The sequence below is a fragment of the Ammodytes marinus genome (genome assembly GCF_949987685.1).
Source record: "Ammodytes marinus genome assembly, chromosome: 22".
NCBI classification, from domain to species: Eukaryota; Metazoa; Chordata; class Actinopteri; order Uranoscopiformes; family Ammodytidae; genus Ammodytes; species Ammodytes marinus.
The window spans coordinates 8363174-8387612 of NC_137226.1; the positions used below are offsets into that span (position 1 = coordinate 8363174).

General features: G+C 39.4%; 2 protein-coding genes across 2 annotated transcripts in view; both read right to left on the reverse strand.

Annotated features, from left to right (window-relative positions):
* snd1 (staphylococcal nuclease and tudor domain containing 1) overlaps nucleotides 1-6395 on the reverse strand; it is a 176005-nt gene extending 169610 nt beyond the window's left edge. The window contains exons 1-4 of the mRNA XM_080050907.1: nucleotides 6197-6395; nucleotides 3153-3302; nucleotides 2367-2487; nucleotides 2081-2162 (exon numbers count right to left, since the gene is read on the reverse strand). Of these exons, the coding sequence (XP_079907033.1) occupies nucleotides 2081-2162; nucleotides 2367-2487; nucleotides 3153-3302; nucleotides 6197-6271 (428 nt within the window). The 5' untranslated portion in view covers nucleotides 6272-6395. The remainder of the gene's footprint in view (nucleotides 1-2080; nucleotides 2163-2366; nucleotides 2488-3152; nucleotides 3303-6196) is intronic.
* Nucleotides 6396-18002: 11607 nt separating this feature from the next.
* LOC307268184 (hepatocyte growth factor-like) overlaps nucleotides 18003-24439 on the reverse strand; it is a 25727-nt gene continuing 19290 nt past the window's right edge. The window contains exons 12-18 of the mRNA XM_080050726.1: nucleotides 23328-23360; nucleotides 23010-23118; nucleotides 22830-22904; nucleotides 21920-22057; nucleotides 21206-21312; nucleotides 20944-21077; nucleotides 18003-20493 (exon numbers count right to left, since the gene is read on the reverse strand). Coding sequence (XP_079906852.1) covers nucleotides 20317-20493; nucleotides 20944-21077; nucleotides 21206-21312; nucleotides 21920-22057; nucleotides 22830-22904; nucleotides 23010-23118; nucleotides 23328-23360 — 773 coding nt within the window. The 3' untranslated portion in view covers nucleotides 18003-20316. The remainder of the gene's footprint in view (nucleotides 20494-20943; nucleotides 21078-21205; nucleotides 21313-21919; nucleotides 22058-22829; nucleotides 22905-23009; nucleotides 23119-23327; nucleotides 23361-24439) is intronic.

Genomic DNA, 24439 nt, shown 5'->3' on the forward strand with positions numbered 1-24439 from the left:
TCCAAAAGGAAAAGTGTAATGCAGTGATATCTAACCAATTTTCTAGGGCCTACCTAGCATTTTTAAATCAAGCAGTCTGAGTCAGAGACTGAGAAGAGGAGATGGCTGAGATACCAATCACTATAGCAGTGTGAGGCTCAGCACCAATGACAGCATTTCATGTCTGATCAAGTTAAAGTGAACCTCCGTCACATTTCTGACTCCAAAAGCAAAAAAAAATCTGTAAGTGTTAATTAAATGATGATCAATCTGCCTGATATGGACAGCTGCAATATGTAGAAAGAGAAAAGAAAATGTATTTTTGACAGAAACCAATGGAGTCAATGGAGATGCCGAAACAAGTAATCTAACCATTTAAATATGGAATGAATACAAGTATTGGAATACATGGACGGTTTTATGTCGAGCTTGTGCTGCTGTCAAGTGCTGAATCCAGATCTAAAAATCCAATAAAAAAGCACTAAAGAAAAGGCACTCTAGGGTATTTGCAGTTAAGTTACCTGGAATCAATCCTCTACCCCAATACGTCCCTCCAGGGTGCATTCATTTGCACAAAATGTATTAACTTCCAATACAGAAAGAACAAGCTACTTATGTTCAAGAAGCTGTCCAGTGGTTTGTGTTTGAAATACATGATTTGATAATGTTTTATTTAGCTGAAAATAAACCTCGAATTACAATTCAAGGCAGTCGTAAGGCCTAATCCCCTAAAACGATAAGTATGGATCAACAAAGAAATCTGGACATTTGCAATTTAAATTTAAAACATGATTTGCTGTGGGTGAGGGAGAAAGTGACTTGAGTGTTCATTCTTGCTCTTATAGACCAATGAGAAACAGCATTTCTGCCCAAGCCTGCTGTGATGCACTCTGGAACACTGGCCCTAGCTCTTGGAATTTGGGAATTGGCTCACTGTTGTCCCAAGTTGCAGCAGGCTTCTGAACACATTTAAATGCACTGGCCGAGGCCGTCGTCATTATAATCATCACCCCCGTAATTGCGATCACATCATTGTTAGTGTGATCAGTGTAGCCAGTCACGAGAGGGGAATGATATTGGAGGCTTAGCGCACTCACTGAGGGAAAAACAAAAGGGCTGAAGTCTTCACTGAGTAATGGGCCTCCCTTTGGCCAAATGATGCCCGCTTACACTCAAAGCATCATTTACATTAGCGCTTGTTCTGAGCCATTGCACACAATGCTTCAAATGGGTCATTAGTGGCAAAATATTCACATCATCTCTGTTCATGTTTGGAAGATACAAATGTAGCAGCATGAAGTCAAATTGCTTGCAATGTGTGTAACGTACAAATACTGCCACTGGGGGGGAATATACAGTACTTTGCCATATAGCGTCGGGGGTGCAAGTGTATTTAGGGGATTACGATCGTAAGGGCATTGTGGCAGAACAGGGTTTCAGAGGGACAATCATTGTAGCAGCAGGGTAATACTGCCACCATCTGGGACAACATGGCCACATCTCAAACTCTCTGCCGTCTACCAGTTGAGGACTCGTGTATATCTCCCTGCAGATTTAACAGTGTTATACTGCTACAAGCTTTAGCGAGCACAAGATTACATCATGTTGCCAAAAGTGATTTCCTCCTCATTCTGTGAAACCAGCTTTGATATCTGACTGAGCGAACAATTTGGGAGGGAGAGTGTTTATGAGATCAGTCTCTTGTAAACACAAATGGCATCGTAACAATATAATACAGAGCACAGAATCCGATAGAGTAATTGAATATCACAAAGACAAACAATGACACATGTACAGTGGAATATTGCTTTGAATAAAACATGTCCGTACACAGAATATTAAAAAACAATATTCCGCATACTTAAGAGCAGAGAAACAGACGGAATGAAAACCAAACCATTTTCCGCATAAGTAGCAGTTTCACACTAATGTCTAAATGATGATTAAAATCTTGAGCATTTTTTACGACCAACATTACAGTATTAAGCACTTGAAAATGTACAAGCGTCATGCCCTTTTGCCTGAATATAAACCATTCATGTAAACAAACAAACAAACGGCAATACAGCACAGGAGGAAGTAGCAAAGGAGGATATCTTACTTGTTCCCTCGGATTCCTTCCCTACGGACTGTGGCAAAGCCCTCATTCACCAAAGCCTCGGCAAGGTTCTCGCCTGTTGTGTCTAAAACAAGAGGACACAGAAGAATGTTTTAAGACCAGCAGCTTTAAGCCAACATTTCCCTTAAAGATACACTACAATACTGTCCCAACACCAAACTATTTAAAAAAAATATATAAAATTATTGGGATGAGTATTTTGCCCAATCGGTTTCCCTAATGTATGGGTACATGGTTCAGATTAGATGTTAGAAGTTATTCTACTCACCTCTCCCCAGGTAAACCATGCCGTATTCCCTGCCCAGAGCAGTCTTGATTTCCACAGTGAAGCACACTTCTTTGCCGATGAGCTTCTTCCGCAGGAACTCTCTGGCTTGGAAGGCCCATGGCTGCAATACAGAGGAATATTAATGGAAACCTTACACTTGTGACAACACAGCATGTTCACAGTATGTTTACTTTTGCCGCTTCACACCCACCAGACAGGCATAAAAGTCAACAGTAAGTGAAAGTATGACCCACACCCACGACACACAATAATAAGCAACTGGATAATAATTTGGAAAATAATCTGCAAAAAACATGTGTTTTAATATGTTATTGGTCAATAGCAAACTGTCTCTGATTTTTTTTTTATGAAAAAAAAGGTATGAATTTCTGTCAAGGCCTTATTGGAAATGCATATAAAAAGAAAAAAGAAAAAGCAGATATTTCAGCCTTGCAACCTCCAGATACTTAGATTTATTTCAGTTTTTACAGCAATGGTATTTTAAAGTCTCAAGTTTAATTGAGAATTGACATCTTTATCTCTGGGTTACATCATCATTTGTATATTCAAGCATAATCTGAACACAAAATCACACATAATTATATGACAGCTGCTGGATGGAACTTGGAATAGGGGCAACAAAGTTAAAACACTACAATGCTAAATCAGAAGATGCACACTTCGGCATTAGCCCCCCCAAATTAGAAAAACATAGTTTATGCTAACGGGCTACTTAGCGGGACATTGTTCTGCCTTTGCCGAACAAACATAAAACACACCGCTCACCTCATCTGGGGTGTCCTTGGTGTCAGGTTGGGCCTGAGCAGCTCTGCGCGCCATGGCTCCAGCTCGGATATTACTGAGATTGATCTGACGCTCCGGGGGCGGGCCGCCTCGAGGCTGGCCCCGGACAATGATAGCACAGCCTGACAAGACCTGCAGAGAGATGACAATAGAGACCGTCAATGGGAGGAAAATCAAATCAACGGTTAAAAAGGTATTGGCCACCGTTTGACTCGGTTCATTCTTGAAATTGATTCATCACAAGAAGAGATAATGCGATTCACAGGCCACAAACACCAGGAGCAGATATAGTCAACCAAAACACAAAACAGTTCAGTCCCCAGAGTGGAAGAGAAAAAAAAGTGCAGCTTTCAGTTTCTATTTTTGCCTCAAGCGTTCTGATACCTTCTGTAAACCGTTTGTATTTGTAGTTGCATGTGTAAATTGTTAAACAGAAGAAGTTACAATAGGTAGGCAAAAGGATAGGTCATTAAGGGATGCACAGAAATGAATATTCTTTGGCAAAACCGAAACCGAAAAATAAGGAAACACTGGTTCGAGGGTGTACCGAAACATGTTTTTCTACGCAGTATTTCCATTTACTTTGTTTTGACAATTTTTTCACCATTACATACACTAAATAACCTTAATATGCATTTTAGGTTTTGGATATTGCTTGGAAAAATCCATTGCAAAATGACTTAACACTGAAATTTTTTTTTTTTTACATATCCAGCAGACATTAATTACATTTTACAAACAAAGGCACAATATTACTTACATTAAATATATTTTAAAAAATTAAATATTTTTATTTGAGGCTCAAACCTTTTTGAACCCTTTTGAACTTTTGACAGTGGAAGCACAAGTGAATGCAAGCGGAGCCACACCGAACCAAACAGCTCAGTGTAAACGAAGCTTTATAGGGCAGGAAGGCAATTTCATACTGCACGTAGCCATGGTGACATTATGTCATTCAAAAAGCAAGGTGAGATCACACCATCTGATTATGCTAAATACAAAAAAAAAGATAAACTACTCTTGGGTTTGACAACCACGGCATTTACACGAATCTAAGCAAACAGCGTTTATCTGCAGTCTCTCCAGTGTGTCTGCGGGGAGCATCACCCGGGGCTGTTGATCTAAGATGTGACGCTAGATAAAGTATTTCATCAAATCAGAACTGTTCCCCCCACACTATCTGACTCAGTCCCTCAAGGTATATTGGCCAGGCAGAAGGGTAGTTGTAATTTTTATACACTGAACAGGCACGGAAGAAAAGAGGCAAAGACACACACACACACACACACTCTCCCCCCCCCCCCCCCCCCAACTCTGTTTACAAAGGGCCAAGTTCCACTGGGAAAGGCTTCGTTTCACGCCCTGATCAGTTTTCTCAAGGCACAGGGTCGGTTGTAATTATTAGATAGGGGCCTTTAAATAAGCTTTTTCTATGCTTCTAAATTATGTATACCATGTGCATAATTAATCAAAGACAAGGGTAACACAGACCTAGTGAAAGTTTGGAGTTAATTTTTGATGAATTAGTTACCAAAGTCATATTAATGACTCATACTTACTATTCAGACTTGCAGGTGCACTAATAGGCTTATATGCTGTTATTCCCCAAACAAAACATCTTAAATCCTTTGGTAATAAACCCACAAGAGTGTAACCTCCTTCTCAAGGGAGGACAGCAAGGCTTAGCTGTTGACAATAGTAACCACATTTGTAAAAACAGCCCTCTTTCACACAGCTGGAGGCAAAGTGTTCGATAAGAGTATGAGAATATGAGGTGAGTGAGAGGCACACACCTTTTCTAACTAACCCCATAACAACTAAGCATATACAACAGAAAACCCTGAATTTAGACATGTTTTATAAAGTCAGTTTGTTCCACAGTGGCACACATAAAGTAGACTGGATTCACTTTTCATTTTCCACAAGTCAAACTATTAATAAATGCAACTTGGCACACAAAGAGAAAATCGTAAATTTATCTAGATAAGTCAAAGGTTAACCTCGTTAGTTAGAGCAAAGTGCCGGCCCATATATTAACACCAAAGAATGTGAAGTAACGTGAACGAAGAGAGACTACAGACAACCAGCCAAACTGAATGGGAGATTATAGGGGGCATGAGAGCTTTAGCTACGTGTCAGTTTGCAGTGGTTGGCTTTAACCAGCAGCACACGGCTCCGTCTGTCACATGAAGTCTCGGAGCATTTTATTAACCAGCCAGGACTATTAGAGTCGTATATCGTACTTTTAATGGCTGGGACTTTAACCGCTAAAATATGACGCAAAGACCATTTATAGGAAACGCTGAGTGGGACAAAGAAATAAACCGATATAGTGACAGTATTTTGATAATAGCCGTCGCCCTAAATGGTCAATACAAAGAAAAGCACAAAAATATAAATAAAATACGTTTGCGAATACGCGGTTTCAACTTTGTCTTCAGCAGTCCCGCACAAACCAAACTTTTTCATTTAACTAAACACTTGCTGGACAGTTAGTCCGTTAGTTGGCTAACAGTTAGCCCATTTAGCCGTTAGCTGGGAAACTAAACATCTGTTAACGCCACAGCAAACAAGTAACTAAATGACAGTTTCCAGCCTGCTGGGCTATAGGTACGCACACATTGTCCTTATCACGGTGGCCTTTAGACTGCTCGAATTATGCCATTAAACTTTACGTTTCCACTTGAACGGTTAGTTTAAGTTTCTTGCGGCTAACTAGCAAGATAGCAAACATGTGCTAACGTCAATAGGCTTCAGCGTATAAGCAGGCTAGCACATTTAGCAGCAAGCTAGCTAACGTTAGCCCTGTATGCTGTCACAGCCAGGTGAACTGGGTGTGTGTGACAGGTGTTAGTGTTATAATGGCAACACTGGCAATCAACAGACAATAGCATTTGCATAGTCAAATAAGTTAATTTAAAGTTGCATGACAACAAAGAAATAGTTAAGCCTTCATTAGCCTTCAGCTCACAGAGCTAACTAGCAGTACCCCTGCCCCATACTCATAATCATGTTAGGTTTCCTACCATTTTCACTATTCCTCTCTGCAGAGGAGCAGCCGAGGCGGGGGCTGCCTGAGCGGGTGCCGAAACAGATGCCATGTCCACCGGTTGGAGATCTAACACCGTAAAGGAGTGACCAGGTTGAGGGAGCTGGGGACTCTTGAGGTGAATGACTGTTCTACTGAAAGCCAAGAGAAAAAGGCTGAGTACCGATCAACACACACGTTATACCGGAAACACACTTTGCCATGCATACACACACGTCAAAAACCTTTCCGGGTCTGAGAGGGGGAGCAGAATGAATGGAAGTGAATGGGGCCGCTTCTAGACCGCGTAAGCAACTTGAAATAAAGCCTTCCGGAGCATGAGGTGCGACACGTCAGCATAGAGTTAACACAGCGAATGCTGCATTCACGGTGTCGGGAATTTTTCTATTCAATCTCAGCTTCTCAAAAAATACCCTACAAAATGGCAAATGAAGAAATTATTGTCACAGTTGCCCGAAATAAATAAAAACATGTTTTGATTGCATGGATTATGTTGATGAGTATATGATTAAAGATTGTACTTTGTTTCAAATGTTATTGTTAAATATATGCCTATTGTTTTTCTTTTGACTAATTAGTCTACATTTGTCTAATTCTCTTTTATATCTTGTCCATTCTGCCCCTGCAGCACTATCAGCTTTGTTTCACATAATTTCACCACTGAAATGGTAAAAAGGGTGCAGTTTTATTTATGACATTATATCTAAAATTATATAAATCAAAAGGATGTAGGCCTAGTTTTAGTTAAGTGATTCTATCTAATAATATGTACAGACATTTGGACTTTCAAAGCAGGACAAGAGGAGGTGGAATTTACATTTAGTGGCTGCATATCATTTTGGACAGTCAGTTGCAGGGCTCCGGTATTGTGGACTCACTCATTGTTGTGGCTCATCTGGGAAACTTAATGAACAGGGCATTTGTTGATGTTATAAGTATTAACCCTTCCCTGCTATTTGCCTATTGAGAGGTTAATACATTCAAGCTACATGCAATGATATAATGAGATGGTAAAAAATGCACGTATTCAAAGTAAACCCTGAAAGAGGGAGCCATTTCACAGCTGTTACACGAATAAGCAGACTAACTGAGTATATGGACGCAGATAATGTTAGTCAAATCAAACACAAATAAGGTTTTTGTTTGACATGAGTATGATACAATACTAAACATGATAGTGACATATAATACATTATGAGACAATGTCACCATCGAAAGTTTAGCAATATTGTAACACTGAGTATAATCTTGCATCGGATGAAACAAAGTATGTTTTGCTTGTTCTATCCTGCTGTGCCTCAGTTGTACTTGGCAGCTTTCAGATGTGATTGTGAGTAACTGTGTGACTGGGAAGCAGGGCATTTCTGAAAAAGAACACTAATGCTCTGGGGGCCTACTCTAAATATTTTCAGACTAAATACCTAGAGACGTTTTTAAAAATATATATATATATATTTATCCTGATTCTTTGGAATCGTTTACTTTATTCCCAAACGGAGTTACTCGTGATGATCACTAAGAACTGCACAGAGGCAACAATCAGGTCAGGAGCTAACTAGGTGCATAAGAAGTAGAATAAGAATCATCAGAATCGATGTCAGTTTAAATTTAAGTAGCTGTTTTACAGTTTACCACAAATAACCTCCCTAACCAATCGCCGACACCTCTATCCCATGCATTTGTGTACATACTATAAATGATAGTGTCTTATATGCACATGCACATATATGTAGTGGTATTGTAAGTGGTGTGTGAATGTCACACAGACCTCCAGGTGTCAGATTGCAAATCTACCCTAGGGTTGTATGACTTGCAGGGTGAACATTTTGGCTTACAACAAGCATTTCTGGTTTCACTTTAGTATGTTTGGGTGTTCAGAGCAGTCGGTTGCAATGGGGATATTACTAGATTGTCATAATCTAAACCTTATCCAACTACTATGTTTTTATATTTATTATAACCTATGTTTTCACCACATAAAGGCTTGGGAAAACATCACACTGCCTAATACCACAGCATAGTCACTTTTTTTTCAGTCCATTACCAACTGTTTATAGTTGACCAGTGTCTTGTAATCAATTTTATTTCTATGATATAAAACTCAAAAAAGTGTTTTAACAGCTACTCACGTATTTCAGCAACTTCAGGAAATAATGATCATGATATCACCTGCAGAAAAAAATATTTGCATGATAAATGAGGAAGAAACAATTAGATTGGATAAAATGAATGGCAAAATGTTTAAAAAAGCGTATGTTTTGTAAAAAGTTACTAGAAAGATATAGGGCACTAGCAGCCATAAAATAACTGATCTTAATGAAAATAAATGTAAAAACAAATAAAACGTTTTCATACTCATGGACATGATATCTATGCATGCACTCTGACACTGTCCTTCAGTAAATTAGATTACCTTCTTTTCCCACTGACCAAAAAGAACACCAAAGATGTTGAGTGCTGAACAGATTTATATATTTTTATTTATTTTTGTACATTCTTATACACTCTTTGTTTATTGTGCACCATATAACTCCACCATCACAGTAGTTGTAGGAAAGGTAAATGTATTTTCCTTTTTCCAATGGGACGTTATTGTTAAGAAAACGGTTAGAGACACGTGTTAAATAGATACGTTACGTATTTAATGCAGTATATGCAAATTCCGCGTGGGGCAAGGAAAAAAAACAAAGAAAAAAATAAACTACATTTGTAATTGAAGAAATCACAACAGAATGAAACTGGTGAAAGCAGATACGTCGTTTGCCTAACGCTGTATGTTATTGTATTTGTATGCCTGTCTCAGTTGCAGCACTGAGTAAATCAATCCTCCTCCATGGAGTGACGCAAATCTTCAAAACAAATCTTCTATTACCGCCGTGGGCAAACTATTTCAAATGTGTTAAGAGATCATATAATGAATAACAATTTTTAAGTCAATGTTTAAATAGAAGAGACGTAGGCCTATCAATAGGATCGAAGGAATACGACGGTTGACGATTTAAGAAATTAAATTGTTGCAAACACAGGTAGCATACGTTAACCCAGGCGGCACTAAATGTGTAATTAACATGTCATTTAGCCAATTCGTGGTCTTTAAATCTTTGGAAAATAAAAACAAGTGGACATTTTTTACCATTAACTGTTAGGGCAAGTAATTCTGCTTAAATAAAAAATAAAGCACTCTAGACCTGGTTAAACCTGAATGGCATGCTAAGATAGAGTTGTGTTGTGTTATGTCTGCTGCGGAATCGACACATTTGGCCACGGACATGAAAAGGAAGATGTATGGGATCTATTCATAACAAAGGACAGAAACAAAAATCAGCCTCACTGAATGTAAAAACAATTGCTGAAGTGAAAATAAAAATAAAAAACAGGGACTCTATATACATTTCGTAAAAAACGTGGCAACATAGCCAGACAAGCGATCATATAGGCAACTCCTTTGCGCACAAGGCGCCTCGGTGCGCTTTGGAGAGGTTTTGGCAACCATTTTACGCGGATGAATAACCCGCATTTCTCAAAGCTTCAAGACGCAGTAAAGCACATATTTACGTGTTTGATGCTCAGGACTAACATATAAGAAGTCTTAGTAAAACGTATTCATATTTTGTGGCACGATATAGGCACCTTAACTCCCGCATCCTCCCTTGGCGAGCCCAGAGTAAAAATTACGCACCACGAATATGTGGTACTGTCTTAACAATACAACCTAAGTATATTAATCAGCCTCGTTTGGCACACGCTGTACGTGCAGTAAAGTACTATAAATCAATGACCACATCAACTCCCCGGTAATAAATACAAAGGCTGGCCTTATTTGTCCTTTGTGTCGGTTGGCAAGGAGATGATGGTGTCCAAAATGGCTGCCCTCTATCTAATCTGGTTGATTGTGCACAGAGAGTATTATTGTCCCCTAACTCATGGTTAATGTATAATTTGGGCCATATGGCATTTTAAAATCTAAGCCTTTATTTCGGTGGCACTTCGATCTGTGTGGACCCAACTAATGATATTCAATTAGTCATTAAACAGGCCAAAAGACGAGCCTTGTGTGGGTTTTTCACATGTGCTAATATTTGCTCGTCAAATATTTCCCTTTGAAACGTTTACAACGCATTTTTATCTGCTGGCTACCCAAGGAACATCTGTGAGGGTTATTTTAGCCTCCCTCTTCTGGATAAACGAGGCCCCCCAATTGGTCCTTTCCTTGCGTCCATACACGAGTCTATTTGTTCACGTTTTGAAAGAAAATGTAATAAAGAGAGACTGGGTGATGGATTTATGATTTATCAAAAGCACTTTACCATATGGCCGTCGTCATTGGCGCAGATTTCCAAATGTTTGTTTTATGAAAGGAGGCCAGAGATCCTTTTAATCCAAGCCACTTCACCTGTGGAAGGATGCTCAAGTCACGTGACCAACACGAACCCCACTAAAGGATGTGACAAATACCATTGTTGATCATATAGTTTCTTATAAAGATGTAATGTGTAGCTTTAGTTTTAGTAGGATAACATGCACACAAGCAGAAAGTTTACGGGGTGAGCTGTGTTGCACTGAAAAATTGGTTTGTCTTTTGAGACTGTTGAGAGTCACTGCGCAAAAGGAAAACTGTCTAAATTTTCAAACTTGAATATGTCTACATAAAAGAGCTAATAGCAGTATGCAGACATTATGAAACAAAAACGTATTTTTTTAAGAACCTAGAAATGGACATATTTGTTTATGGTGCCGAGGAAATCTGGTAGGCTTTGGCCAATACACTCTATTCAGGTGCCTTTTCTGGTGCAGCAAAGCTACAAGTAAATGTATGTAATATGCCACATAACCGAGACGATGCAAAGGGAATTATGATGTATGATGTATTCTTGGAAAGTGGTCACTTATTTGACTTGGTTTACCAATAACAAGCTACTCATAGCACCTTTTTTTGACTAGTCTTTAAAAATAGTATTTTATTGTATCATTAAACGTTGGTTTATTAAGATTAAATAACAATTTTTGTTACTTGCCTCTCTGGAGGATTTTTTCTGAATCATGAATTTCCATCACTTAATCTATCTTTCCTGCATAACACATCTGGAAACTCCTTTTATTAATTTGCTGAAACAAATGGGGGGGAAAGGTGGAATGAAAGCAGAATGTTGTGAGACAACATATGTCAGAATATGTCTCATCCACAATACATAACTTTTTCTATAATGCCCACGTTCACTGCAGACAATATTGTCATGTAAGGAAACAGCTAGGCCACCGCGTCACGTTGAGGTCTGCAGGCCTATAAAATTCAGCTGAAGGGCGTAATTCCCCCTCACTTTCATCCACCGGAGAGACGCGGAGTTACCTGGACAATATTTCCTACAGGGGAGGTGGTTATCGTTGCGCTTTTAATATATAACACAAACTTTTTCAATGAACATTTTGTCTTGCTTTTTTCATAATCAAGGCGGTGAAGATGTGCGGAACAAACGCGGACCTGCCAAATACAGGTTCGTATTGGAGTTTTATTATTCTGAACTTTTTCTTTTTAGCCTACTTTTAGATTCTTAACACCTAATTAAACCGCCTGAATAGGCCTATACGTCGCTGTGCAGTCAGGTGCTAAGTATAGTCAATTTAATTTAAGTTTGCCATTTGGAATGAGTGGATTAGCAATTTAAAGCACTTACACTGTATCCAATTTAGATAGATTTAAATTGCATGGGCTGTGTTGTTGTGATAAGGTGGTGGAAGTGTCAACCAGCTAGGAGGGATGTTTCTCAACGGAAGACCTCTCCCAGAATCCAAGAGGAGGAAAATGATCGAACTGGCTTCCGAGGGAGTCCGTCCTAGCCAGATCTCCAGGATACTTCGGGTACGCAAGAAAACAAAACAAAAACCATAATAGGCTCATTAACTCTTTTTAGCGATAGTGCACACATAATTGTTAAGCTTTAGTTTTAAAGTGACTTTTGAGAAAAGTTAGCCAAAGCGTCATGCTGTGTTATTGTCAGTGTTGGGGAAGCAGAAGTTGAACTACAGCACATTCCCTATACTCTAGTTTGGTTAACTAAAGCTACTTAGAAAGAGGTGGGCAAACTACTTAGTAATAGATAATCGAATTGAAATTATACATCTGATATGAAAGTATAGCCTTTAACAAAATATCATACAAAATAAATTCTATACAAAAACTAAAGAGTACCAACATTTTCTTCACAGGTCTTATATAAACCCTACCAAACATTTGTTAAATAATAACTAAAACAAAATACTAAATTCTTTCACAGCTTCCTGGAGATCTGTCCTTATAGGCCTTATTATCTGGGACTCGTCAAAGGGGGTTCAATTAGAGAAGTAATGAACATTTTTAATTCACTTCTTTCCTTTTATTGCCAGATAATGTATGTAGTTTCAGTATGAAGGGGAAAGGCAAAAAGGTAATTTAACTACTTGAATAATATGCAAATATGATTAGTTGAACTACCATGCTACTTCAAAATGTTGTTAAACTTCCATTACATGAAGTTCACTACTCCCCAACACTGATTATTATTCTCACTGATAGGTCAGTTTTAGTAACTATAAAAAAATCACTTTATACTGTATGTTCAGGCATGAATAAATTGGACACCACTGCACTGCGTATATATTTTTTCAGGTGTCCAATGGGTGTGTCAGTAAGATCCTGAGCCGCTACCGCTGCACTGGCCTCCTGGAGCCCAAGACCATCGGAGGGAGCAGACCTCGGCTCCTCACCCCTGGTGTCATCTCCACCATCGTCCAGTGCAAGAGGGAAAATCAAACCATTTTCGCTTGGGAAATTCGAAAACGACTCACAGCAGCACAAATATGCAAGGCCTCCAAAGTCCCCAGCGTAAGTAAAGATTGAAATGCCATTTTTTTGTTTTATACAAAACTAAGAGATATTGCAGCATTTAATGGTGCATTTTTTCTCCACGCTGCAAGGTGTCGTCTATAAATCGGATTTTAAGAAAAATCCACTTGGACCACGGGCCGATGTGCATGGAGACCGGTGACATCAGGACTGAGCAGGGTAAGTCAGTAGATCTGTGAAAATAAGGGGGAAAATGGGGAGCCTGTAACCACCCACTGTTTATCATTATAAAGAGCACAACCACATGAGAATGTACTATAAACTGTACACATATTGTACATCCAAATGTTGGTGAAGAACTTACAGAAAGGAAGATGAGTTCAAGTAAGCCTAACCAATTTGGATGTAACATTTTCCAGCAATCTGATGTCATTTATGTGTATTTGTGTGTGTGTGTGTGTGTGTGTGTGTGTGTGTGTGTGTGTGTGTGTGTGTGTGTGTTTGTTTATCATGTGCAGATGTCGATTCTTTGATTCAAGAAGAAGAGAATGAGAGAAAGATGTTTGAGACAGTATGCGGCAACGAGCAGAAATCTAAAGGTGTCCAGCATCGAAACCGAACCACCTTCACCGTCGAGCAGAGCACGGCACTCGAGCAAGGTGAATTAAAGTCTTGAAGAGAGTCAAAGCAGGTCTCAAACTCACACATCAATGCAATGTTTTCCACTCAGAGAACCAGCCTAACTCAGGTTTCTTGTCTCCCAAATCAGAATTCTCTCAGAGCCAGTATGCAGATATGTACACGAGAGAGAAACTGTCTGCCGAGATCAAACTTCCCGAGGACACCATCAAGGTAGAATTTTTTAAATCATTGAAACGCTCTTACCGCAAACCGCAAATGTAATCTTTCATCTTCTGAGATGATTGTCTGTCTCCCCCAAGGTCTGGTTTTCAAACAGACGGGCTAAATGGAGGCGGGAAGTCAAACACAGGACAAGTAAGTGTGTGTGTGTGTGTGTGTGTGTGTGTGTGTGTGTGTGTGTGTGTGTGTGTGTGTGTGTGTGTGTGTGTGTGTGTGTGTGTGTGTGTGTGTGTGCATGTAGGCTACTTAGTCAGGGTGGATGGCAAGGCCTAAAATATATGACACATAATACTATAAATCAACCTTAACAAAACGCATTGAGCTGAGAATCAATGGGAAGGCCTTCAGCATAGCTCCATTCACACGGCTAATGCTTTTTGATTAAATGTCTTTCTGCATTTCTCTTGCAGACCTTCAAAAGCAAAGAACTTTTGTTCCTGCGTCTCCATCAGTGCCATACAGCTTCACATCTAACCAGGTACATTGTGACTAACTCAACACTTTGTGAGACACACTTTAAATGCGATGCTACATATTTCTAATGTACGAATCAAGGTTTAGCAACGTTTTTGAATCAAGTGACTGCAGTCACACAGTCCTGAGGTTTTGAGTGTTTAATTTCCTGATAAATGATACCTAAAGATACCTTTTCTTTAATTAAACATTCAGCTTATTTGTCTATCATTTATATGTATTCAGTTTATTATAATTAGAAAATGTAATGTTATAAAGCGACAGTTAAGATTAGAAGGGTGTTGTAAAATGAATAATTATATTAGAATCATGGGACAAATTGGCTCTTTGTTTCTCACCGATGACCGAAACATACTGCGTAGTCATGTATGTGGACCATGTTTGTGTTGATTTGAAGGCAACAGGAGTGTCCATAGTCTACTGTGAAAACCCAGATGCATCCCCGACATACAACACTGTTGCCAGGAAGTTGCAAAATGGCCACTTCTTTTCAACGGAAACAGGTAAGATCCTGCAAAAAAAAAAATTCAAAAGTATTGCACCTGATAAATGTGTCTTAAATTTAAAGGTGCACTATGCTGTTTCAGGGGAGGGTAATTTGTTTATATTGGCAGATTGGTGTTCTAAACATATTTTCTCTCCATGTAATTCTTAGTATTAATCAACACAAAATTATTTTGAGGCTCTCGGAACCAAACGTTAGACTAGAATATGCTTGTATACAAAACTGTGGGCCCTGCTGCTGTAAACAACAGTGTAACAGTAACTTTTCAGGTAGCTTTCTAACTTTACAGTGTTCCAGGGATCCAATTGATATGCAAGCAAAGTTGTTTTATTAAGTTGTGAGAATATACCTTAGAAATTGTTCACTTCTCTGACACATCCAAAGATACAAAGTGCACCTTTAAGTTTGAGCTAAACAACTGATTAAGTCCTAACTCTGCTATTAAGGACATGCTAACGTGGGACTTAGTAGTTTGAAAAAGTGAACTAATGAATGCCATCCTATGGACAGGTGTGGGAAATTCGGACCATCTGACATCAATGCCAGTCCCGCTGTCACTCATCCATCATCAGCCTAATAACATGATTGCCCAGACCGTGACAGACAGCAGGACTCCGCAGGATCTCCACAGAGAGAGATTCACTTTCCCCCTGGTTCACCACCACCACACAGACACCAGGACATCCCTGCCTCTGGCCTCACCGGACACCATAAGAACAGACCATGGCTGGAACCAGCAGGGCATTGCTTTTCCTTGGAGCAATCCATTTCAAACTGATGACAACAGGTTGCTATTTGCCCAGCAGCACTGGACTAATATAGGGCCACATTTCTAACAGTAGTGGGCATGTGAAATGTACAGGGTTCGAAAAAAGCAATTTATCACTGGATCACTATAAAAAACTGAATTCTTCTCTGAAAGTTGCAGCTCAATTTCTAGACCGGAGGGACACATTCTAACCAGCAGAGGGCGACATAGGACTGGAGTTACAATGTTGCCCCTTTACATGGCAGCCTCACTCATCACTTTTCCTTGAATCTCAGTCAGATATATCAACATATAATCTTAATGTTATTCTCAATTCAAAGTCCTTGACCTGTGAGGAAGACATGGTTTGTGCAACTTTATAAAAACACTAAGCCGGACACGTAAGATAGTAAAACATTTTTTTTTAAAGAGGTGATGACTGGTTTTATTTATGGGAGTTTCCATGAAATCAGGTGTTATAAGCCAGCGGTACGATACAGCCAATAAACACAGGTTCTGCTTGAAAGATTGTATATATTTTAGAGGGTACATTTAGCGCTAATAGAGGGTATTACAAGAGATAAAATATTTGGATGTGAGCGTAACTTTAACTAGATTCTCCACAGTATATCTGGTCAGGGATGGGATTGTTAACATAAATCATGGCTCCATGGATCATTTGAGGTAACCACTGGATAATATGGATGTTAGCTCTTTTATAGTCTTGGGTTTGCTGATTTGCTTTAGTGCAGAAGGAGTTTAAGACCAACTCTTCCACCATTTCTTTCCAAGGGGAGGCCAGTTGGGAAAATCTATAAAACGTGTAGCTTCAAAAAGTCTAAACATGACCCGATATCTGCTCTGCTCGGTATCAGTTTTTATGACCGCTACAGGGCAGAGGCATTGAGTTCCTTCATCTCCCTTTACTGCAGTGAGGAGACAGTAAGACTCGGGAGTTTTCTCTGTAATTGGTCACAGGGGGGGTACAGAGCTTGGGATCAGAAGGCAAACAGCTTTAGCCAGAAGCAATGGAAGTTAGTGGCCTACCGGCAAAGTGACCTGTTGGAATTTGACGCTACGAAGCCAGAGATAGGTAAATTACATCTGCACATTGACAGCGCACGTTCAGGTTGTGATTTCTTCTGCAAATGTAAGTCATGTGTGGCTGAGCCTTTTAAATAGCTTTGGTTCAGCAGCTCTTGAAATGTGAACATGCTTTTTACCCCAAGCCTTCTTCAGTTGAGGCTCAGTTTTTCTGTTAATGATAGTGGTTAGTGTGGGTCAATTGTTGGGTTACTAACTGTTGTGGAAAGTCTACTCAAGTACTGTTCTCAAGTACAATTTTCCATATGGGGAAATCTTGCACTTTTTTAACCACACTAATTTTAATTGACAGCAATAGTAACTTTACAGATAAAGATTTTACATAAACAAAAGCATATGATAAAGTAACAAAATAGTATCGTTTGCTATGGATAAAACCAATGGTTCACATCCCCTTTTAGCTTGCGACCCCTAGTCGAGGCCCCTTTGTCACGCTTCTCGTGGTTTTGTAACTGTTCAAGGCTGCAAGAGACAAAATGATCTGATATTTCGCCATACAATTACAAGGAAGTTCCAAAAAATAAAAACAGACTTATAAAGCAGAACTTCCTCTTTCTACTTGATTTCAGGCCCCATTAATCATCTTCCTCTCCTGAAATGTATCTTGTAACTTTCTGCAGTGGGCCCAGATGCTTACAGGCACCACTAGGCCAAACCTCATGACTGTATATTAAATAGTACTACCTTGACCTTCAACAGTTAGAAATACTTTTATATTTATAATGAAGCAATTTCATATTAAACAGATTTGAAGTGAGTTATTCTTGCCCAACTGTTAACAGACAGTTATTTTTAGTTCATTTTTTATCACAATCTCACATAAAAAATATCCTACACATGGCGCATTAAGCATATCTAATCTCATGTTGAGCAACCAAAGGTTTCAAGAGTTCCTGGAAAGCATATCCAAGTTCAATTGTGGCTCTCTTGAGTCTAGGGTTGTCCAACCTTGTTATCCTAATGTTTCTAAAGACATATTATTATTTATCTCCTTCCGTGGCTGTATTGATGACCTCTGCCGCTTGCAGCCACTTAAGAATATTCATCATCCAGTTAGAATTCACTGCTCTGAGTGATGCAGGGAGTAAACTGCCAAAAAACTGAATAAACAAATTCCAAGTGTGCTTCTGGCTTTTTCCTTTAAACAGATTACACGTGGGAATAAGCCGGTAGAAAGAAACAAGAGGTGCAGAATATAGCTAAATGTAATGACACGTTGTTTATTAAAATAGGAATAATAATACAAAGACTACACATTTTTCCGAAACGGTAATAGATATAAAACAACTCACTAACACAAAATAGCAGCCGTTATATTCAAAGTTTTATGTTATACAAACATATAAACAGAATGATCGCGATGTAAAAATACTTAGTAAGATAATTTACAAAAAAATTACAAATTGTAATTTACATAATGTGCTGGGCTATTTACATAAAGGTCAATTAAATAACAGTCACAACGCCATAAGAGCCGATAAGAAAAGTGATCACTTTATGACACAATTATATGATCCACCACATAACCAAGAATATGCAATAGTTGATTTCACCAACTGCAGTTAAATGAAACTTTCTTTTCTAAAATTGCTACTTCATATACCTACATCTTGGTCTTAACCTGTGCGAGGCTATTTAAGGAGTGCGTTTGTCAAAGTATATTGAAGGCCACAGGTATATAATTTAATTGTACACAGGTATTGACTTTGAAACACTTGAAGCAAAGGTAAAATGACTCAGTGATAGTTGGAAACTCGCAATTCAGCTACACAATCATGAGTAAAATACACTGTCAATAACATTGCCATTATTTTTGGCATCATCTGGCTTTTTGCAAACTTTTGCTAATTCAGAAATGGTAGCAAACAAGAGAACTATTTGTCAAAGAAACATATCTTTTTTTTTGTAGTCCAACTAGCTAAGTAAATACCCTGACTTCTAACAAACATCACATACTAAGCATAGGCAAGTGGTCATACGCATAGCTATGCAGCCAGTGATATTCTACTCCTTTGCCAAAAAAAAATCTGCTGACGCCTATTGCAAGATGTAAAAGCAAATCAGTAATGATAAAAGTATCATGTGCATATATTTTTTACCAAGTTTTTGTTTTTGTGCATGTTATCCAAACAATATTAATTTAGGCTGCAACAAGCACTCTTTCTTTAAGATGTTAAACCATATGAGGCATATTGTAGCTTAGCATGTTATTTATGTGTTGTGTGGCTATCACCTCAGTTATTATGGGGTCATAATAACTCTCAGATCAAAGACGTAAATATCAGACCAGAATCCGGATTATTTTCCAACAGCGTCTTATGCTAGTTCAAGAAAAATAAATACACCTCACTACTACTTACAAGCAACCCGACTCTTTAAATATTGAACACATTCAGAGGCACGAAGTGAAGCGAGAATATTCCAGATCTATAAGACCTATAAAATCTTACAGCACAGTAGAAACGTACTCAATAATTCCGCAGCTATGTACATAGGGACTTCACTTTCCATTAAAGAAACAAAACCAAAAAAATATATAAAACATCCTACTGACCACACACAGCCCACTAGGGGCCAAAGTTCCCTCCAAACTGGAGACCAAATAGCCATGTTATATTTGGCATGGCTCTTCTCGCTCTCATGCAACAAATATTAGCACAAGATTTGGAGCAGTTTCGCTCAGTCCTACTTAGACCCTCTCACGGGGGAAACTAACAGTTACAGCTAACTGGGGAAAAGGTAGTCCAGCTACTGCACACAATTAGCACTGCATGGTTGGCCAAGGCTGCAAAAGTGTATTTTTATATACTCAGCTACTTGTATATTTGAAGCCAAACTTTTATGTTTGGTGGACATACAGCACTGTTTCCTCGCAGGGACTTATATTGTCTGTGCTGCCGAATAGTGAGTTTAAAATGTCCTTTTCCTGCTTGGTGTGATATTTGTAAGGGATCCGTAAATGTATGACCAGATAAATATGCATGTGGATATTCAGGAATATCATATTTATCCTTACACATCACTTGTATTGGAGCCAAGAAGATATGTTTTGCAGTCCAGCTCAAAAGTCAACACGTAAAAAAAAGAAAAAAGAGACATCCCAGTCACAGGAGGCTAACGCAGTCGCTAACCGCCGTACAACAGGGTTCCGTCCATATTCAAGTATATTCCAGGAGATAATACTGAGTCAGTTTCATTCTCGTTGTCTTTGTTTGCATGGCTTCAGAAATTCTGAACATGTCAAAAAATACAATTAAGTATGTGGTGCATGTGCCCGAGACTTTGGTTGTAAAGTTGATTATTAAAGGTGAACAACCTGGGTGCCTTCATTCGCGCGGAGTGGATGGATGTATGAGATTCCATCATCCCAGTCTTCAATCGCAAGTCTTTGTCCTCAGTTAAAAATGTCAAATTCAGCCAAAAAAAATTGGATTATGCTATGAATGAAAATTTTTTCATTCATAGCATAATTGTTGTCCTCATTCCGTCCATTGTGGTCCATGCTGGAGAAGATCTTTGGAATGTGTTGGACCAAAGCAGGCGCAGGATGAGGTTGAGTCTTTTTTCCTTTAACACCACACTCTATCAGTCCATCACCAAACTGGGGTAGAGTTTGAATACTTTGTATATCCACTCAGAGTAGAAAGCAACGTTGACAAAAAGTGCGGGTTGCGACGAGGCGCACTTTGTCCGTTGGATGCTCACGCCGATGATGACTCTGTGCTCATGTTCCTGGCAAACCAACGGGCCGCCATTGTCTTTCTGCAAGAGACGGGGAGAGAACGACGGGGGAAAATGTACATACAGTTAGTCAAACACAAACTTTGATATAGACAGGGACAATTGTGTCAGTAGTTCCAGTAAAAACCTAGATATCTATATATTGCCATGTTATTTGAGTTGTAAAGGTGGAGTCAGTGGTTCTGTCGAAAACTAGCTTTTTTTCAAAATCAGTGAACATATCCTCACAATCTGCTACCTGTCCGTTGACTCCGCCTTTAAGTAATTATTACACGTCATTTAGCAGACACTTTTACACCAAAGCGACTTACAACTGGATGCGTGCAGTTGGCAATAAGGGTCTTGCATAAGGACCCTCACTGGACTTGCCCTGCTTTACCGTATCAAAGACAGTGGTGCTACCTACTGAGCTATCCAGCTGTCTAGAAATGTGAATTCACGTTGTATCTGTTTGGTTCATCCATTCCTTACATCACATACGCCTTGTCCTCTCTTGCCCCCGGCGCATATTCTGCGTTCTCCAGCGGTCCCTTTGATTCGTGAGCACCTGTCATTGTTGGCCATGGGCATGGTCACGGCATTCAATGTCTCAACGCTTCCTGTATCTGAGCAGAGAGAGAGAGAGAGAAATGCAGCATGATTGTTAAATGTCAAAGATATTCTTTTTATTTGATAGTGAATAATGGTCTCAAATTGCAAAGTGGCATGGCAGGTGGGTGAAAGAAGGCAGTACTTTTGGTTTCCCCCCATCCATACATGGTGCAGTTGGTGCCTTCGGCGATGTGACACTCTTTCACTGGAAGATGAATAGTGGATGCACCTTCAGACACCGGGGCAGGACTAGAACAAAAGTAATGACAATCATAAATTACAGTGACAATGAAACATGCACACAAGTAAGACACGTAAAGGTGGAGTCAGCAATTCTGGAGAATGGTTGTTGTCAAAATCACTTTATGTCGAAATCAGTGCATATCTCTTTATGTTCCACTACCTGTCCGTACTGTGAAAAAAGTCCAGTGTAAATACACAGCCTAGGGTCAGTAAACGGGCATGTTGCTAGCTGCAGTGGGCCAACTTTGATTACAAACCTTTTGTTTACATACCCGTTTACAGAGCCTAGGCTGTGAATTAAAACCTGATTTTATTTTCAGCTCACACACAGTACTGACAGGTACTCCGTACTGTGTGTGAGCTGAAACGGATCGTGTGGACGAAATTATCACTGATTTTGACAAAAGTGATTTGGACCGAAGCCTTTCTCCAGAATCACTGACTGCACCTTTATGGAAAATAGGAGATATGGCAAATAAGAAATGAAGTAGTAGTACAATTGTAAAAAGAACCAAAATTGTGGTCAGTACAATACAACATATCAAATGGTTTTCCATATCTGCAGTATTTGCATTCACATTAGTTAAAGCCTAGTGAGTGGTTGTTAACTTACTCTGCAAGTTTCAGCATGACCAGGTTGGATCCTTCTGGGCCACAGATCAGGCGAGAGATGCGTAGTCTGGGGTGGGTTGACGATTCGTTGAGGTGGCGCAGACCAACCTGCACACTGTATTCCCTCAAATCTGGAACACTGATGACCACAAGGACCCAACATGTAAATTGTAAACTTACAGTATTGGTACATAGAGTGGGCAACCGCCCTTTGAAAGACAAGGATGACAGGTGAAGATATCAAAAGTGTTTTTTTAAAAGCGAGGCCATGGTCTCATTTTTTAAACATTGCTAAGAAAGATCACTAATCATTGTTGTAACGTCCGTAATGTGTGTTCGCTGAAAACATCCAGCCTAGGCTCTGTAAACTGGCATGTTGTTAGCTATTGGTACAAACCCTTTGTAGCCTAGGCTGTGTATAAACACCAGATATTTTTCAGCGCGCACACACAGTAGGAACAGGCAGCGAATTGTGACAGACAAATATGAGTAAAAAAAAAGAAGCAAACTGGACCTTAAAAGATCAGCTAAGAACTACTAATGGACACCATATGCAGAACATACATCCAGCACATGAGCACAGAGATAAGGACATTTCCTTTACAGCCTCTACTTCAGATGTAGAGATTATATATGTAAACGGTTTGTCTCGACAAAGACAAACTGCAGAAGTTAAACAGATCTGCAGGCCAATCCATTCTCTTTCATATCTCCGGTCAGGCCTGTCTGGGACTGAGTAGCTGTCAGTTAAGGATAAATCCTGCATCTTTGCTTTAAACAATGTTAGAAAGAGGGACGCAAGAGGAGAAGAAAAATGGTTGAGGGATAGAGTCAATGGAAGAGGTGAACGATAGTAAGATTTGTCAACCAGAGAATGAGATAGTTGCAACATCAGAAAGTGGATTTTTTACCAGGAGGTGAAGCACTGTTGGTCGGTCAAAACCCAGTCTTCTCTGATCAACGAGCCCCCACACAAATGATTCTTCCTAAGAAAATGTAAATAGAAAAAAGTGTGTGCTAGTTATATATCAGCATACGAAATGGATTGGAGCCACGTTATAAAAACACAGATGTACGGTCAAATGACTTACTCTCTTTGGATGCTTACAACCCAGCTGCCATCTGTACCTCGCACTTGGTGTCCTCCAACAATCCTGGTGTTTATATGCACAATGCACGATATCTTGGGCCTTGTGAGATCTTAAAAAAAAAAATAGGTTTTTTATGATGCAGGTTGGATGGATGTATTATTTGCATTTCAAAAGGGGGGACATCTTTATTTAAACTTCAAAAGGCAACCATAAAATATGATTTGTTTAGTAAAAAGGAAAAGGGGATTAGATAAGAGATAAGGGGATGAGGAAGAGGTCTAGCCTAGTAAAAGCCAGATAAGCCAAAACGATACTCACCGCTTGGTTGAGGAGCCACCGTAGCCGATTCGCCTTGATAGAAGTAAAGAAAAGCACAACAGTAAGACAAGAGCCAATTCCGCTTCAGGAAATAATTCTAACCACTGACCACACACTAACACACAAAGCATGAAAGCCCATTGAAAAAGACACCTTTCTTTACTTTATAAGGGCTTATCTCTATCGTTGTTGGAGGCTATAGCAGTCATCAGGCGCAGCAAATAAGTTTGCTCAAGACCTCAGAAAACTTGTGGAGGATATGTTTTACATTATGGAAATTATTGTGCAGCCAAAGAGGCCTTTTTAAACGCAGCCAGATTAAAAGCAGCCAAAGAAAATGTTGGGTCGAGCCACTTGAGTGTGTGTTTTCTCAAATCAAAGGATGTCAGAGAGACCTGCATCTGTTTGCTGTTTGAACGTTGTGTATTCTCTGCCAATTGGACAAAACCACGACTAATAGATAACGTGAGCCACCAGCCAGGCTGCATTAAAAAAAAAAAAAACTTTTCAGACATTTAAATTGAAGTCAACAAAGGCTACAAAAGCTAAATCGCATGTTATCTCATGGTACACCAACACTGTCTTCTTCTGTATTCTACACGCCAGCTAACATTTCAGACAGTCTGAAAAAAGGCTCATGAAACACGTTGCGCAGGATAAATGGGGTAGCACATATAAACACATATTAAAGTATATTACGTGCAAAGTCATAAAATGCATCTTGCAATTGTTTGGACAGTGTATGACTTTTTGGAATTTCCCAAATCTTAACATTCCCACACCTGCAGTCTGCAGACTTTAGCCAGGTGCGTAGGTGTGAAAATGGACAGAGCTCAAAACTGTCTGCAAATTACCCCCCCCCCCCCCCTCCCACCCTCCACTTCCCCCAATATTTGCACTTTTAACTTGCGCTTGCATGTATTGACACATATCTGTATCAGTTGCATCTGTGTTGGCAGCAGAAGAGGTGGTGTGCTTTCAGGCCTCAAGTTCTAAACAACAACGCTAGCTGAAGGACACTCATTCCATGTTTTTTTTTCCCTCACCACCACTGGAATTAAAGCCAGCGGGAAATGTGGCAAGTTGTTTGCTACTTGTCAACGCCGCATTTT